This window comes from Octopus sinensis, linkage group LG6 (genome assembly GCF_006345805.1).
Source record: "Octopus sinensis linkage group LG6, ASM634580v1, whole genome shotgun sequence".
Taxonomy (NCBI): Eukaryota; Metazoa; Mollusca; class Cephalopoda; order Octopoda; family Octopodidae; genus Octopus; species Octopus sinensis.
Genome location: NC_043002.1, coordinates 109,178,292 through 109,197,602, shown reverse-complemented (window position 1 = coordinate 109,197,602; position 19,311 = coordinate 109,178,292). Strand labels below are relative to the sequence as shown.

At 37.7% G+C, this 19,311-nt stretch overlaps 1 protein-coding gene across 2 annotated transcripts in view; it reads right to left on the bottom strand.

Moving 5' to 3' along the window:
- Nucleotides 1–1,456: 1,456 nt before the first annotated feature.
- The window catches only part of LOC115212943 (neutral alpha-glucosidase AB), a 68,619-nt gene continuing 50,764 nt past the window's right edge, over nucleotides 1,457–19,311 (bottom strand). For both annotated transcript variants that reach the window (XM_036504212.1, XM_029781789.2), the window contains exons 13-23: nucleotides 17,845–18,047; nucleotides 14,315–14,538; nucleotides 12,000–12,096; nucleotides 9,974–10,134; nucleotides 9,242–9,491; nucleotides 8,800–8,876; nucleotides 6,682–6,756; nucleotides 5,134–5,247; nucleotides 4,570–4,679; nucleotides 3,351–3,454; nucleotides 1,457–2,135 (exon numbers count right to left, since the gene is read on the bottom strand). In XM_036504212.1, the coding sequence (XP_036360105.1) occupies nucleotides 2,026–2,135; nucleotides 3,351–3,454; nucleotides 4,570–4,679; nucleotides 5,134–5,247; nucleotides 6,682–6,756; nucleotides 8,800–8,876; nucleotides 9,242–9,491; nucleotides 9,974–10,134; nucleotides 12,000–12,096; nucleotides 14,315–14,538; nucleotides 17,845–18,047 (1,525 nt within the window). In that variant the 3' untranslated portion in view covers nucleotides 1,457–2,025. The remainder of the gene's footprint in view (nucleotides 2,136–3,350; nucleotides 3,455–4,569; nucleotides 4,680–5,133; nucleotides 5,248–6,681; nucleotides 6,757–8,799; nucleotides 8,877–9,241; nucleotides 9,492–9,973; nucleotides 10,135–11,999; nucleotides 12,097–14,314; nucleotides 14,539–17,844; nucleotides 18,048–19,311) is intronic.

Here is a 19,311-nt window from a genome sequence, read left to right as displayed (position 1 = left end):
CAACATGGGTTGTTTCCTGTTGTACACTAAAAGATTTATTTATGTATTCTTTACTAACATTATTTCTTAGAGTATTATCATTGTTATAAAAATTTGATAATTTCCTCTCGTGAGGGGAAGAAATAATTTGGGACATATTTTTAGAAAAAAGCCACATGGAAAAAACTGGTATTAATTATATCACAGTATCTATTTTCTTTAGTAAAATGTTTATATAAAGATCCAAACAAATTATTCATAATTTGCATAGTGAATGGAATAACGAACCAAATAATATTGCTCTTATCAAAAGTTATGTTGCAATTTTCAAACCTGATTATATACATATGGGGTGTGTTTTATTCTATTATTGCTACTACTAATTTTACGAGCATTATCCAATGTACAAAGCAATTTACATATTTATCTGATATTTATTTTTATCATTTATATTCTTATTCATATTTCTTCTAGGTCCTTTATAATTGTTATTAGAGCAACTGTTGCCCACATTTTGTGCATAATACTTTAACCTCTGGTTATATCCTGCTTTGCCAAGTGCCATGTTATAGTAGTCTGCATTTTTGCTAAAGATATCCTTATGACATGATATATTAGATATTCTTCTAAAAATATTATAAACTAAAAAATTATTGAAGAATTAGGATAATTACTTCCAATATTTATATACTTAAGATTAGAGTTAAGCTTGTGGAATAAAGGGCAGATTTTCAATCCTGATTCCGAAAAGGTATATATCAATGTAGAGCAAATATAGACTTGAAATACAGGGGTTCTGGATGGACAAAATTTTGCTTTTATCTTACACACATGCATGGCTGGTTTTTTTTTTTTTTTTTTTTAGTTTCCATCAACCAGATTCACTCACAAGGCTTTGGTCAGCTTGGGGCAATTATAGAAAGCACTTACCCAAGTGGGATTAAAAGCACTTAAACCACTCAAATGATTCCTGGGAACCAAAATTGGAATAATTTGCTTAGAAGGAGACTGACTGCGTGGTAAGCTTCCCAACCACAAACTTACAAGTTCAGTCCCACCGCTGGCACTTTGGCCAAGTGTCTTCTACAATAGCCCTGGTCCCCTAGTCTCACCAAAGACTGGTGGCTGAACTTAGTAGAAACTGAAAGAAGCTTGTCACGTGTGTGTGTAATCGACAATGCATGATAATTATGTAGTTATGAGTGTGCGTCATGTAAGTAGTGACATTCATTTCCAATATTCTGTACAAAAAAAGTCTGGTCATGAGAAAATATTATTTTGCTTGGAAATATGAAGGGCCTGTAGCTGTAGAAAATCTGCCTTAAACTTGTACAAACTATACAATCATGGAAAAGTTGACATTAAAACAATGATGATGATGATGATGATATCCCCACTTTGTTTACAACATTGATCACTCAACAAATGTATTTTCATTTCAATCTTTTATTCAATAATATTTTTTTGTGTGAGTTTCTTTTTTTTTTGTTTTGATTTAGTTTCCAAAAACAATTTTAAATGTACGAAGTGGCAGGTGATGGATTTTGGAGGGGAAAAAAAAAGGTCAGCAATAAACCAACCAAGATGTTTTTGGAATTATTTTAAATTTTTCATTTTTTTTTCGTTTTTTTAAAATATTTTTATTTTAAATTATTAAATGTTTCTACTAAAAAGTTTGAGGGTATTTTTTAAACAAACCCCTTTCACCTGACCCAAGATAAACTTTATTTTTCATTCCTACCTTTTAAAAAAAAAAATCTATAATTTTCATTTACTTTGTATCTTGTTTCAGTTAATTCACCCCCCCCTTCTCCCCCCACTCCCAACACAATTTCAAAGCACTAACATTAGCTCTGAACAGGAATTCCCTTTTTTTAAATTATTTTTTTATGTATTTTTTTTCATTGAGGGGCAAAAAAAATGAGGGTAGACAAAAAAAAAAATTGCCCCTTGTCTACTGATCGCAATATATATATATATATCATGATCTTTAAAAAAAATCTTAAACAGGAAAAATGCTTTCCCCTTTTCTTTCATCTCCAATTTTTATTTCAGAGTTATTGTCCAGTTATCCATTATATTGACTCCAGGTTTACGAATTACTAATACTTTGGTTTCAGTATAATATTTTGTTTCGAGAATTTTTGATGGTGATCCTAAAATAAGATAAAAAAATATATATATATATACATACATATATATTACAGGTACTTTTAATTTAAAAACATGCACCAATTCTAAATATCAATCCATTTTCTCTGTCCACTATTGCTGGGAGTCATAGATGTTGAGTCAGGCACATTCTCAGTAGGGTCCTATAAGAAACATCATCCAATTACTAATGGGTGTTCCCTCCTGGACCTACTGTGGTGTCCCTGAACACACATCTTTTGGGCTCCCATTCTGCATGAAGAACAAGCTGCAGGCTTACTGCTGGTTGGACTGGTCACCACCTTGGTAATGTTCGTCCCTGAGGGTATCTGCCCCACCAGCCTTCTCCCTGCACTATGTTGCTCTCCATCATCAACTTGTTTCCCTGCTACAATAATGCCTACATATATCTACAGCAACCTCCACCTGCAAGCCTCTCCTATATTTCTCTCCATTTGATACAATCACCTCATCCACCCCACTAAATGGCCCATGCTTCTATATCACCTCACTTAGTCTCACTATACCCAATGTCCCTTGAAGGCATGTCTCAACATCTGTACCATCATCTCACATTATCAGTATCTTACTTTCCAACTAATTCTTTGTTTTTCAACTGGGGTAACCATGTATCTACTCCACAGCAAGACAACTACATCTGTTCCCTCTACACCTTAAATCTCCCAAATGGCACAAAACTACATCCACTCAATACTACTTCTCCACCTCCCAGTCAAGGCGTTTTTGTTGTGCAAGGTATCTAGTAACCCTTTTGGTGCTCATGACAAAGCACCCAATACACCAGAAAGTAGTTGGCATTAGGAAGCGCATCCAGCTGTAGAAATCATGTCAAAGACTATGGCTTACCAGCACCTGTCAAACTGTCCAACCCATGCCAGCATGGAAAACAGGCAGTAGATGATAATGAAATGAATGCTTCTTTTATAGATCTGAACATCCCTTGTGACAGGTGATGTGGTATGGCTATTTTTACAAACTCTTTCATATTACAAGCTGGGATTTGTACTGGACTTGTGACATTCTAAATATCTTCTCTAAAAATTCAATTCAGTGAAAAAGCCAATATACTAAAGTACCATAAGAAATACACCTTTTCAAATAATTAACTTAATTGCATAAGGAACTGACTCTTGCCAGTGAAGAAAACAGAAGCAAGATTGAAACCAGCCCTCTCACCAAATAGAACCAAATGAACTCACCATTAACTGATAGTGTTGGTTTCATCGGTTGTTTCTCCAAACCTGCAATAATTATTCTTTCTATCCACTCTTTAGTTTTATATGATGTCTGTGGATTCACCAATCTGAAATAAAGGGGGAAAAAAAACAATGTGTCCAGTATTCAGTGGAGGATAGTAAAAATATGAAGATTTGTTATAATCAAGGTATCTGGTGTTGGTCATAGCATAGAAAGAATAAATCCCAAGGGTGTCAATTTTACATTTATATGGAAAATATTTCAGAATTACAGGAATGTACTTGCATAGAAAGTGACTTGATCTGCACGAAATTTTGTCAGTGAACAGGTCATGGTTTCAAAGCAATGGAAATATCTTGACAAATTAAATTTGAAGTGTTGCATTTTTTTTTTTTGTGTTATTAAATGGCTTATAAACATCTTCCATGTTGCAATTGTTATTGAGTTAAACCAACCACATCTGGCCCAAATATTCTACCTGTTTTATATTCAAACTGGTCAGATCTGGCTCCTACAATGTCATACTAACAATAAACAATTAAATCATTGAAGTTTCTAAGCTACGAGATAATGCAGGATTAATACAAAACAATGTGAATAAATAAGCATCACATTTGAAAAAGTAATCAGAATGCCAAGGGGTCAAGACCACATTGTAGGCAGAGGTGAGACTGTGTGGTAAGAAGTTTTTGTTTCTCAACCACATGGTCCTGGGTTCAGTCCCACTGCATGACACTTTAGGCAAATGTCTACTAGGGCCTCAGGCTGACCAACTTCTTGTAAATGGGTTTGGTAGGTGGAAACTGACAGATGACTGTTGGGAGTCTGGACAGCTCCTTGCCAGCCAGTTCCATGTCAAACTGTCCAACCCATGCCAGCATGGAAAGCCAACATTAAACAATGATGATCACACACACACAGTCATTGTCATGCAAGCAGTACTCTTTGCATCTACTATTTTGTGAAGTCTGGCCATGGGGAAATATCTCACTAGGAAAATGGTGAGGTTGGTAACAGAAAGGACATCCAACTATGGGGGATGAAAAAAATCAACCTCAACAAATTCTGTCTGACATGCAAGGAAAGACAAGTGGATGCTAAAATGGTTGTTATAGTTACACAAAGTGCTAAGGTTTTTGATATATTAGAGAAAAGTTCTCCAAAACTTGCAACAATATTTAAGCTACAATTTCACATTCTTGCTAGAAAAATAATACTTACTTGGTGGATAATGTATTTTTTTCAAATGTAAATTCTTGATGTGCAAACTCTGCTTGTTTATATTTTGTGGAATGATAATCGTCAATATAAAGATCTCCTTTGGCAACATCCTGAGAGAAAGAGAGAGAGAGTCAGAGACAAAATATAATTTTGGTCCTTTGCTGCTACTACCTATACAACCGATCTAAAATACCTCAACAGCAATATAGAATTAGTGTAAAACTACTACAAATGAGGTGGTGTATGAGGGAGATGTACTGTTGTAAGTTTGTTAGCAGGGGGATCACATCGTCATATAGAACAGCAAAAAATTTAAGGAAGGTTATTTAAGAAAAACAGGAGATTCTTTGTTGAAAAGACCTATGATTAAAGGTAAACCAGTTATGACATTTAGACTTGTTCAAGAGATTCAGAACTATATTATCTCATTTTAAAGCAGTAGGATGTAATTTAAAGGATTTAAGTCACCTAACCAAGTGGTCCTTAGAGGATTGTTACATGAGCAGTTAGTTCCCATTGAAAAATTAACAGTTTATGAAGAAATTTTCAGATGGAAATACTTACATTTCTGTCAAGACATACAATCAAAGAGAAAGGGTCATGTCTCATCAAAATAGACGAACGCCGCATGCGATACTTCCTTGGAATAATGAAGCCACCACGAATATATACAGGAATCTAAGGAGAAAAAAAAGGGAAGCACATTTCAGTATCTTTGATGCTTTTTCTTCATAGAGAAAACATTTCTTTATAATTTACATCTCTCAAAGAAGTTGAAAATGAGTTTGTTTATCATTGAATTTAATCAACAAAAGAATAAATTAATATATTCCTATCCTTTTGTTTCCTTGTTATTAAAGCATCTTGACATTAGTTATTTAATTAGTATTTACAGTGTGGAAGGTAAACCATTAGAAACACACAAAAACCACTTCAACATTTAAATTTTAATTTTGGCAAATTAAATTTAAATGTTGAAGTGAATCTAACGGTTTTTGTGTGTTTCTTAAATGGCTTATAAACACCTTCCATGCTGCAATTATTTTCGTTCCAGCACACGATCTTAGATCAGGTCACTTGCTATGCAAGTACATCTCTGTAATTAGTATTTAATTAGTATTAAAATATTTATAATGGAGGTGCAAGGCTCGGTGGTTAGGGTATTCAGCTCATGATAACAAGGTTAGGAGCTCGATTCCTGGTGGATCATTGTGTCCTTGAGCAAGACACTTCATTTCACATTACTCCACTCCACTCAGCTGGTAAAAAGGAATTGTACCTGTATTTCAAAAGGCCAACCTTGCCAAAGTTTGCATCATGCTGAATCTCCCTCAGGACTACATTAAGGGTACACCTGTCTGTGGAGCTCTCAACCACTTGTACATTAATTTCATGAGCAGGCTGTTCCAGATCAACTGGAAACCTCATCATCATAACCAATGGAGTGCCAATTAAAGTAAGGACAATAACCCCTTGCCATATTGCGGTTTATTTAAGCTTATGTCAATTCCTCCATGGTGTTGTTTTGTATTTATAAAATACTAGCAGTATCGCCCGGCGTTGCTCAGGTTTGTAAGGGAAATAACTATAAAGCATTTTTAGAGAGTTATAGCCAAAAAATAGCAAAAAAATGGAAAAAAATTATGGTAAATTTTTTTGAGAGTAAAAAAAGGTGGAGTTGCGTCCCCTAGACAGTTTGCGGTTTGTGTTTCTGATTCTCGACCCCATGTCGAATTTATCGATTTTTTTCAGAACTGGGGGAACTTTTCAAAATTTTCGCTGCGTTAGTTTTGAATTATGACATTGGGCTATGTGTGTGTCAAGTTTCATCAGAATCGGTTGAAAGCCGTGGTCAGGGTGAGGGTACAAGCAAACAGACACACAGAAACACGCACAGACAAACTGCCGTTTATATAGAGAGAGATATATATATATAAATTATAAAAATAATAAAGAAAAATACAGTACAGTACTGTTTCTACTTCATGGATTTTCATCTATCACGGTGAGGTTTGGGAATGTAATGTCCGTGATAGTTGAGGGATTCCTGTACGTGTTTCTGAACAACAAAAAAATGCATTAAGAAACAGAAAAAAAATTGCAAATGTTTACCTTATCTAAAGGAGCATCTACCTGGACGCTCTGACCGCCAGCAAAACTCTTGAAGTTCATAATGTCATACCAGATCTGGCAAAAACAGAATTTGCAAACACATTCATCAAATATATAAATACAGTATAATTGATTGACTTCAACTAGTAAATTGGTTAAGAGAACTTTTACCAATTTCATCACAGAAAGTACTTGTTGTAATAAAACACCTTTTACGAAGAGAGGTAGTTAAGTGAGAATATTGCTCTTGACCGAGTTGAATGAATGGTCAGCAGTTTTGTGAGAGAGTAAATCAACCGGAAGGCAGATACAACAGAAGACAGAGTCTTAGTAAATTAAACGATTATTAACATTTTATTGCAAATGTGTTCAATGCAGCAGATTGAATAGACTCCCAAAACTGAAGCAAAAAGGAGTTTCCGGGTGTCCACTCATGACTTCGAAGGTACACAAGGTGTCTGCAAAAATACATGTAAAGACTCACTAATATTTTTGCGGTCATCATCATCATTCAACATCCATTCTCCATGCTGGCATGGGTTGGATGGTTTGACTAGGCTGGCACACTGAAAGGCTGCACCAGGATCCAGTTTGATTTGACATGGCTTTTTACGGCTGGATGTCCCTCCTAACGCCAATCACTCAGAGTACTTTTACGTATCACCAACACAGGTACTATTAGTGTGACACTGGTATTGGCCATGACCACAATTTTGCTTGGCTTGATGGGTCTTCTCAAACACGACATAATGCCAAAGGTCTTGGCCATTGCTTCTGTGAAGCCCATTCAAAAGGAACTCGGCCACCTCGCCAGGGTTAGCAGGCTGAATGCCTGAGATTATACATGATGGCTGTACTTAAGTGGAGTTGCCATACTAGTGACTGAAGGTAGAAGAGATGTGCGTGCCATCACACATTGTTCGACAAATCAACACAGACAGCACAGTGAGGACTTGTTGACAAATCAACTTCCAATTGCCAACTTTCAAGGGAGTTAAATTTTAGACGCACAAAAACAGACAAATTAGAATGAGGCTAATACAAGTTAATGCACCCACAACTATATGAGGGCCCTCATTACTCAATATGTTGTCCAACTACACCAAAGAGAAAATAATCCTAACATGTGGCTATAACATCATCAGGAGCTCAATGTTTTATTTTCAGCCAGCAGCATGTTTTTACATGTACAGGTATGACTATGATAGATGTGGCTCTATGGTAAAGCAATTCACTTCTCAATGCTGTGGTGCCAGGTTCAGTCCCATTGCACTGCACCTTTGCTGAACAAAGTCTTGCTAGTGGATTTGGTAGATGAAAACCAAGTGAGTGATTGAGTGTATGCTTGTGTGTGTGTGTCTGTCTGTCTTCATTTCAAGTGTTAACACTTTATCTGCCATGGTGGGGTCTGAAAGAATGTATAAAATTTTAATTGGTCTGAAGAGTGTAATAGACAGATAAGGGTCTTGAAATACCCCTCAGCCTTTATTTCTGATTAACAAACTTATGACTTCCTTACAATTCATGAAAACATGTGGCTTAGTGGTTAGAGTGATGCACTCAATCTTACAATCATGGTTTCAATTCCGAGACTGGGCAGTATATTGTATTCATCATCATCATCATTTAATGTCCACTTTCCATGCTGGTACAGGTTTGATGGTTCAACTGAAGACTGGCAAGCCAGGAGGCTGCACCACTCTCAGAGTGTAGTGGGTGCTTTTTACATGACACTGGCATCGACCACCTTCAGATGGTGGCTTTTTATATGCCACCGGAATGGGAGCCAGTCAGGTGGCACTGGCATTGATCATGTTTGGATGGTGCTTATTATGTGCCACCAGCACGGGTGCCAGCCAGGCGTCATGACTCTTCAGCAAAACATTTCATTTCATGTCACCCCAGTCTACTCAGCCATGCATTCCAACAATAGCTGAGAAATTAACCTTGCAACAGACTGGCATCCTGTTTGGGGTTAAGGGCTGTAATCCCACTAATTCATATGCTATGGGCATTGGGGTAAGTTCCAGCTCACAACAGACCCAATTCAGGGCATGATGGATCACTGAAATTTATGAAAACAGAATTTTAAAAAAAATTCAAGAAGCAATTACCAACCTCTCCTTTGCCAGGAAAGTGGACATCAGTTGATGTTACACCAGGATCAACTACAGGTTTAACCAGTAGAGCAGGACCTAAAAATGAGAATTGGAGCAAAATTAAGGAAATAAAAATCATTAAAAAACATAAAGCAGTGGTAATAAACGTCAACACAATGAGCCACAGACATAATTAAATATGTTGATAAATAAAAAAGTTACAGTTGTTTAAATGAAACCAGTCTGAATTTGTGATTATTTTACAAGTTAATTGAAACTCATAAGGGTTTTACTTAGAAATATAGTCACAAAAGGGTTAATGATACAGCAGAGAAGAGAGAGAAAGGACGGGTGAAAGGGGACACTTGACCAAGGTAGTACACAGAGGGACTAAACTCAATACCCTTCTTCACCACCCAGCCATAGCAACATGTCTGCAACAATGAAATAACTTTACATACCAAGCAGATATTCATCATCTGTTTTAAAAATTGAAGACTCCTCAGGAAATTCAACCCACAATGGCATCATGACAGGCATTCCAGATTTCTCACTGTGTCTAAACAAAGTGTACCAATATGGTAGGAAGGTGTAACGAGTGTGTATAGCATTTCGGATTATGTTCTTGTTCATTTCTGGCAGCAACCAAGGTTCTCGACGCTTAGTATCTAAATGAGCATGAGCTCGGAAAAATGGTTGGAACGCAGCAGCCTATGAAAGAGGTAAATCACAGAGATGAGACATAATATTAATTTGTAGATTGAGATAATTAGATACAAGTTGTTTAAAGTAGCTGGATGGACAATATATCATTAACGACTCTGTTAATTGACCAATAATCAGTTCACACATTCATTATAAGTATATCAATGTGTGTGTGTGTGCATTGCCATAGTTCATTCAAAATTGTAAATATTTTGAAGTAGCAAATGATAGACTAAATCTACTGCCCAGTGTAACAATCGGTGCCAGTCTGTTTCATTACAGTGATTCTGGTCCAGGTAGCCAGTCGGACAATAACTTGATGCCCTGTTGCAATGAACCACAAGTCGACTAAATCACATACAAGCAATATGGTCACAGAAGAAGTAGGCAGAAGATAATTGTCTTATTGGGAAGTTGCAAAGATAGATACAATGAGTACGATAATAGTAACCAGTTTATCTTAAGCTTGTTCAAGGATTTGTACTTACTTGATACCAGCGTGTCAGTAACTCAGGGTCGGGATTACGGAAGAAACCACCAACGTCAGCTCCAGAGAATGGCATCCCAGCAACATTCAGTGACAGCATCATTGGTACAGACATTTTCAAGTGACCCCATTCACCTGTGTTATCACCAGTCCAGACAGCAGCTGAAGAAAGAATATTGTTTGTCATCAGTTAAATTTACATTTACCTATATAATAACAGTGATTTCAAATTTTGGCACAATTTCAGGGGCGAGGTGGGGGTAAGTGGATTACACTGACCCCTGTGCTCAACTGATACTTATTTTACTGACCCCAACACAATGAAAGACAAAGATGACCTTATTGGAATTTGAACTCAGAACGTAAAAACAGATGAAATGCTGCTAAGCATTTTGCCCGGCTTAATTACAATTCTGCTATTATCGTGTTTTGTCTTGGTGTCAAAGATGGGCTACAGCAAATATTCTTCTCAATACCACAGATTTGCTTGTCAGTTGCTTGACCATGGCCATTTGAGCATGTCCCTTAGTGACTGATATTGTACGCATCTGATCACAAGTAGAAGTAGTGGGGGAGCATCATAGCCATGTGTTGAGAGGAATTCTTTGGGGTCTGAATAATTTGGCTCTGGAAACATGGGTCTTTCGTTCCTCATTCTTAAACCTTATTCAGGTACCTTTTGAGCAGGATGGGCTATTCAACCTGAAGATTCTAACTGCAAGGTCATGCGCTGTTTATCTTGATACGACATCCCATTGCATACATATGGTTGTGGTGCATGTGCCTGGTGTACCCTTATCAGACGAGTAGTCATGATGGGTATACTGGGCTTCATATATTTGTAACCCAGTGTCATTTTGATGCACTGCTCTCACTCAATAATAATTATGGTTACAGATTCTGGCACAGAGCCAGCAATTTTGAATGGAAGAAGCAAGCTGATTACATCCACTAGAATACATGACTGATACTTGATCAATCCCAAAGGGACAAATGGCAAAGTTGATCATAAAGGGATTTGAACTCAGAATGGAGAGAGCCAGAAGAAATGCCATTAAGAATTTTCTCTAATGTGCTGACAATCCTGCCAGCTCCCCACCTTCAAATATTAACATCAGTGTTTTAACATCCACTTTCCCTTGCTTGCATGGACCAGACAGAATTTGTCAAAGCAGATTTTCTATGGCTAGATGCCCTTCCAGTTGTGAACATCCAATTCCATGCATCCATGGGTAGGACGGTTGACAGGAGCCAACCAGGTAGAAAAACTACCCAAGGCTACTTTTTGTCTGTTTTGGCAGAGATTTTACGGCTGGATGCCTTTCCTAACACCAACCACTTTGCAGAGTGGGCTCAGTGCTTTTTATGTGGCACTAGCAGAGGTGAGATTAGTTTTGACATGATTATTTACAGCTGGATGCCCTTCCAAACACCAACCACATTACAATGTGGACTCTCCATTGGCAGACAGGCAGTGGTTATTCTTTTTTTTTTTTCATTTTTTGTTAGACAAAACTGGGAAACCAGTAACTATGATGGCGATGCTCATTTACAATGGTCACACGATCTGTCAAAAAGTCCATTGTGTGCTTGTGTAGGCACATGTGTCAGCATGTGTGCTTTGTGTCTTGTCATCACACAACAGATTTAAGTGGTTGTCATACAAGCAGTTATTTGCACTAAGCAGTGAAAACTTGTCTAACTATGGAGAGATATTACCTTGCTTGGAAACAGGTGATGGTTGGCAGCAGGAAAGGCATCCAGGCATAGAAAATCTGTCTCATAATGATGTCCCATCCATGAAAGCATGGAAAAGTGGACTTTAAAACAATAATGCTGACGATCTAGTGATATAGCTAATGAGGGTTGACATGGGTTATACAGCAGTCATCAACAATTGGCACAAAATGTAAGAAAAGTGTATTTTACATACAAATTAATTTGTTAAAATTGTTTGTATTTTTCTTTTCTTGGGTTGTTATAGAATTTGTTTTTATTTTAAAGACCTAAATGCAAAAATTTCTTACCATATCTTTGAGAACCAGCAAATATTGCCCTTGTAAGAACAAATGAACGTTCTTGATGATTTGATCTTGCAAGAATACCTTCCATTGTTGCACGATGCTGAAATGAAAAAAAATTACATGAAATTCTATCAAAAACAAGAAAACCCACCAGTGCCTCCTCAGTATCTGATACGTTAAGCATTTACCCCTAATTCTCATCCCCTAGCATGTATCACTCCCCCACCAACTGCTGTAATCACGTGAGAGCAAAATTGGCACATACTGCACTCCCTCCTTCCTCAGGACCACCTCCATTCCTCATTATCATCCCTGCCCACAGTATTTCTACTAAGCACCTCCTTTCTGTGCCACTGCCCACTATCCCCTCTGCCAAACTCCATTCTTAACACTTATCTGCTATCATTCTCAATGCCCACCTATATCTATCATCATGCCTTATTTATAGCCCCAGCACCATCCGTTCGTGGGGCCCCTGTGCCGGTGGCACGTAAAAGCACCATCCATTCATGGCCGCTTGCCAGCTCCGTCTGGCACCTGTGTGGGTGGCACGTAAAAAACACCCACTACACTCACGGAGTGGTTGGTGTTAGGAAGGGCATCCAGCCATAGAAACACTGCCAGATCAGACTGGGCCTGGTGCAGCCTCCTGGCTTCACAGACCCCAGTTGAACCGTCCAACCCATGCTAGCATGGAAAGCGGACGCTAAATGATGATGATGATGATTATGTATCTCTGATCTCCCTTACCACTGCTCATAATCTTCGCACATAATCCCTCTACATTCTGATCTATTCACCTTCCTGAGTTACCCCCATATCTCACCATACTGGTATTTCTCTTCAACTGCTCCTCTACCCATGTTCAACACTAACATTCATCCCTACCACTCATCTACTACCCCTATCTTTCACATTCTTATGAATGTATCTACTCCCTCTCATGAGCCCCTGTCCATATCCCTCTTACAATCAGCCTCCTGTACCTTGAGTTTGTTCTTGCACTCTCACTACCATTCTGTTATCTCCTTCGGCCAAGTAATGCCTCCTTAACAAGACATCTGTGCTGGTCCTTTTTTCATACTTCAGTCTTTCGACACCTGGCATAAAGCCACCCACTTCCGCCCCCACCTCACAAATACTTCCCTCTAAGTAATTGGAGTTTTTTTCTCAGTTCTTTTTGTTTCGTAAGTTTACACAGCATCCTCACTGGTGTTGGTAGCACGAAAAAAAAAAAAAAAAAGCATCCAGTACACACTATAAAGCAGTTGGTATCAGGAAAAGCATGCAGCCACAGAAACCATGCTAAAGCAGAAACTGGAGCTTGAACCAGTCTTACAGCTTCCTGGATCCTATTAATCCATCCAACTCATGCCAGCTTTGAAAATGGACATGAAATGAGTTTTCTTTGGATTTTACCATTTTTTCCCCCTTCTTTTTAACCCTTTAGCATTTAAACCGGCCATAAGTATTCTGCCTGTTTTATGTTCAAACTGGCCAGATCTGGTCTCTCACACCAACCCTACAATATCGTTTTAAAAATTAACAGCTACATCATAGCTACATGATTAATGAATGATTAGTTCAAAACAATGTGGATGAAAAGGCATTAACTTTGGCAGAATAATGTGAACACTAAAGGGTTAATACTCCACTGGATTCATACTGCTACCTTGTCAGCAGTGAGACTGGCTTTGCACTGTGCAATTACTTCAAACAATGTTCATGTGGATATTGGTAACTACGAACAGAGCAACTACAAAGTAGGTAAGCCCTAGTCAAATGTGGGGACCACAAAGGATGAAGTTAATGAAGAAACCTCTAAATGGTTACTCGAACAGCTAGAAGTAGTAACCAAATTCCATTATATTATACACACTACTAAAGGAAAGGAAAGGACACACTGGATAATGTGATTCCATATATACTGAAAAGTTATGGTCATGGGTGGAAAGCCTTTCATCTGAGGTGTACAGCTAAAGGGCAAAACAAGGAAAAAAAAAGGATAGGATTACTTAAACACGAAACTAAAAGTGGGTCCTAGCATAAATATGGATTTGTTTGGACTTTAATAGTGTGGATGGGTGGGGTGGCAGAGATAGCTTCATTATTTACCTACCTAAGCAAAAGTGTTTTGGAAATGTAAATCTGAAAACTATTAATTAGAACATTTCTCTACAGTGTATTCTCAACAGAACATTAACAAATAAGGAAACTCGTGAAAAGAAAAATCTTTTCCTTCAAGAAAACCTGCAGCAAACTAGTTTACACAAAAACATCTCGAATTAAATGGCTAGAAAGAATCTATATATACTCACTACATGCATTCCATATATATTGTGAATATCACGATGTTCCCATCCATTCACATGGATTAAGTCTTTTGGCATGGTAATCTCTGGGCCATTGAATACAGATGGCTCGTTCATGTCATTCCATATAAAAACATCCTTTGTAGTTCCTTTGTATTCTTTGAAGTCAAATTTACTTGCCCACCATTCACGTACATTTGGATCCAAGAAATCAGGCCAGCTGGATGATCCTGAAAGAAGAAAAAAAAAAAATCAATAAGATTGAATGAAATTGTCTATGTGAAGTTTACAAGCTTAGGAGGCTAAACAATATAATCATTTTAATAAGTAGAGAGAAGAAGAATTCTACACACTGGATAAATCTATACAGTGCAATATACAATTGTAAACTGTGTGAGAGAGAGATATGATGTATTATCTTAAGTTAACCCTTTGGCGTTCAGATTAATTTGTCAAAAGTAATCCTTATTTATTCACATTTAAAAAAATTTATCTGATGTTATTTTGTACCTTCAAGATAGGAAAGATGTAATTGCTTATTTTTAGAGTGACATTGCAGGGTAGGTGTGAGATGCATGTTCTGGCAAGTTTGAGCATAAAATGTGTAGAATATTTGGGCCGGATATAGCTGGTTTAAACACTAAAGAGTTAAATACCTAACTTAATCTTTACAGAAACAATATATATTTCCAAAAATTACTGAATACACGTTGTAAGGCAATATTCTAACTTCTGAAGCTTCATTTATTACCTCCATCTTAGAAATGGTGGAGGTATTGTTTTCAGTTGTTTGTGAACAAGATATCTCAAGAACCACTCAATAGATTCGGATGAAACTTTCAGGGATGTTTGGCCTTGTGACTGGCATGAACTGATTAGATTTTGGGATCAATCCGACACTGGACAAGGATTCTGGATTATTTTTCCGTTTTGTTTCTTTAAACTTAATTTTTGAGAGCAGTTGGGTTCATTTTCCGTATTCTCATTTGTAAGAGCAGTTGAGTTTATTTCAGATGTTCTATTTTTAAATTTCATCTCTGGCTAATTATTGAGAGGATGTTGGTGTTGCTTTGATGAAGGTTTGTGCTCTCTGAATGTTCTTGTTTTAAGGCTTAATCAGATCGGTCAAATTTATGCGGCGAGTGGTCAGCTTGACCATCAGTAAATTATCTCCAAGAAAAACAAAAACGTGAAAGGAATTCTAGAAAGGTGATGTCCTCTGCTAAAAGCAATAGCACTGTTCCATATATAACAATATAAAATATTTTTTGTGTGGCCAGTTTGCTTAAGGAAACTTGAAATTACAGCCCCTCACTTGCTCTAATTAATTTGCATTTTAACCCAAAACAAACTTCAAAGTTACACAATATTTATACACATGAATCTACTCAGAGTAAAGAGACGTATTTATTTTTTAAGGTTCATAGAAGTTAGTAGAATTAAATTTTTACTCAAAGTAGTATGAGTTACATGCAGCAAATATGAACAGGGTTACTCAGATCAAACAAAATTAGAATAAAAAATATGGCCAGCCACAGTCATGTTGTCTTTTTCGAGACAGTGTATCTAGGATCACAATACTGTCCATTGTTTTAACATCCATTTTTCCATGCTTGCATGGGTCAGAGAATATGCTGAGGCAGGGTTTCTACAGCTGCATGCCCTTCATGTTGTCAGCTCTCACCTGTTTTCAAGCAAGGTAATATATTTCCCAGTGGCCAGATACATTTTTCACAAAAGACGATGCTGATTTTCACTCATCACAGGATAACAAGAGTAACACACACGTACTATATGTGTGGGTTTCTCTCAGTTTTTGTCAACCAAATGCAGTCACAGGTTTTGGTTGACCCTGAAGACATTTGGCCAAGATTTCGCACAGTGGGGCTGAAATCAAAACTACATGGTTGGGAAGCAAGTTTTGAGGCCACACAGCAACACCTGCACCAAACAAGTCTGCTTTTTAAGACTGAAGGTGATAGCAATATGGTTGCTATTTCTATCAGGTTGAGCAAATGCACAGAGGCTCCCTTGTTTGGTTTAAAATCTTCTTGTCTCAAAAGATTCAAGGAAAAGGCTCCGGATCCAAAGCAAGCACTCACAAACAGGGGAAGTTAAAACAATGTTCTCTCCAGTCTAGATCTACATAATCTAATGTGTCCATCATCATCATTTAGTGTCCATTTTCCATGCTGGCATGGGCTGGGTGGTCTCTGACTGAGAACTGGCAAGCAAGTAGGCTGCACCAGGCACCGGTCTGATATCTACAGTCAGTACAACTATAACTTTCTTACCACAACATTAAAAACGTGGCTGTGTGGTCAAGAAGCAGGAGGTCTCAGGTTCAGTCCCCACATGGAGCACCTGGGGCAAGTGTGTACTGTAAAACTGGGCAGTCCAAAGCCTCGAGAATGGATTTGGTAAAGGAAATTGAAAAGCTAAAAGAAGCACGTAGTGTGTGTGTGTATACATGTGTCCATGTATGAATATATATATATATATGTGTGAATGTGTTTATATAAGAATGCTTCAATATATGTGCAAGGCAAAAGAGGTTTACTCATCTATATTGTGCTTGAGAAGACCTGGCAAGCCAAACAAAATCACAATTGTGGAAGATACTGGTGCCATGCCAGTGGCACGTAAAAACACCCATTATACTCTCAGAGTGGTTGGCGTTAGGAAGGGCATCCAAGCGTAGAAAACCATGTGAAATCAGATAGGAGCCTGGTGCAGCCTTCCAGTGTGTTATCAATCAAATCGTCCAACCCATGCCAGCATGGACAACGGATATTAAATGATATATGCATATGTATGTATATGTGTGTGTATATTGGCATATATACATAGATTTGTGTGTAGGAGGGGATGTGCGAGTATGTATTTATGTTGTATCCGATAACTGAATTCTGAAGGTCAGCTAACAAAATTTACATGGGTAGCCAACCATGAAGAACAGGCCAGCCATCTACTACCTCTCATAGCAGTCCGCCAAAAGCACTCTGGCAGTAAACAACATGAATCTACCAACTGCTACTAAATTTAAAACAAAATGGATGGATGGATGGGATGGTTTTGAAGTTGAAGATTTTAAACTAACAGAGGCAGTGCTAGAATATCACCTGAGGAAGCACAACTAGATCTCATTATGCAAACAGTTGCATAATCAAATACCTGTATTTTTGGAGAACTATGTTGTGTGGAAACAATTGTAGTGGTTAAAAAGTAACTGTCCAACTGTACACCTCGTTGACTCCAATTTCTTCAATTTCATACAAACGAGTGAGCGAGCGAGAGAGCAAGCATGCACACACACACACACGCCGTTGTCTTTACATCACAGGATGGTTGTAAACCAGTCTTCAGTGAAATACATTTGGTCACGGAGAAATATCTTGTCTGGAAACAAATGATCGTTGGTGACAGGTGGGGTTTCTGCTCAGAGAAAAACTGCTTCAATGAAATCTATCTGACTCGTAAAAGCATGGAAAAGTGGACATACAAAAAAAACAAAAAAACTAAGAATTTCTTCTTACCTGGCCAGCACCACCCTTCAAAGACACCACCATCTTTATTTTTAACAAAAATGTCCTTCTCCTTTCCTTCCTTGTAGATTGAATAATCATCATCTCTTTTCAGGTGAGGATCAACAACATTTACCAACTTCCTGCCTTTTGAAGACAAATTCCTCACCATGTCTTCGGGATTTGGAAATTTTGCATTGTCCCAAGTGAAGTATCTAAGAAATAAAACAAGACCTATCAAAATGAGATCATAGAAAAGACGGAAAAAAAAAGGCAAGGTGTGTGAGTGAGAAAGCGATTTAACCCTTTATAATTCAGATTATTCTGCCAAATGTAATGCTTATTCATATTGTTTTGTAACTGTGATTTCAATGGTCTGTTTGTTTAGTTTTAGAATGACATTTAAAATCTTCTTGTCTCAAAAGATTCAAGGAAAAGGCTCCGGATCCAAAGCAAGCACTCACAAACAGGGGAAGTTAAAACAATGTTCTCTCCAGTCTAGATCTACATAATCTAATGTGTCCATCATCATCGTTTAGTATCCATTTTCCATGCTGGCATGGATTGGGTGGTCTCTGACTGAGAACTGGCAAGCAAGTAGACTGCACCAGGCACCAGTCTGATATCTACAGTCAGTACAACTATAACTTTCTTACCACAACATTAAAAACGTGGCTGTGTGGTCAAGAAGCAGGAGGTCTCAGGTTCAGTCCCCACATGCAGCACAAAGCAGGTATAAGAGGCTGAAGCTGACCAGTTTGAACATAAAACAGCTGGAACACTTGAGCCGGATATGGACAGTTCTAACACTAAAGGGTTAAATTCTGAATTTTAGTTATTCTGATCCATTAATGCTGGTTATTGCCTTTAAGTATCAATGCCATAAAATCCTCACTTTCCCTCCATTCTATATTTTTGTTCTTATATTGAAAATAAGGAACATTTTTCTTTTTCCCACTTCAACCTGTTTATGTCTCTTCTGAATCTAAAAGATTTACTTTCATAATAAACAAGTCCTACTAAAAGAAAAATTTTAAAAACTATAAAAGGATATCTTAGAGAGAAAGAATGTGTGTGTGTGTGTGTGGTGTGTGTGTGTGTGTGTGTGTGTGCATGCGTGTGTGGCAGTGAGTTAAGTTTGCTTCAGAACCACATGGTTTTGGGTTCAGTCCCATGAGATGGCACCTGGGTAAATGTCTTCTATCATAGCTCCAGGATATCCAAAGCCATCTGAATGGGTTGGTAAATGGAAACCAAAAGAAGCCTATCATATATGCGAGTACATTTGCATTTCTTTGTCTTGACAATACATGTTAGTTGAGGGTCACCGTCATGCGAGCAATGGCACTCCTTTCCAATATTCTGTGGAAAAATGTCAGGCCATGGGGAAATATTACCTTGGTGGGAAACAGGTGAAGGTTGGTAATAGGAAGGACAACATCGAGCTATAGATAATCTGCCTGAATAAATCCCATTCAA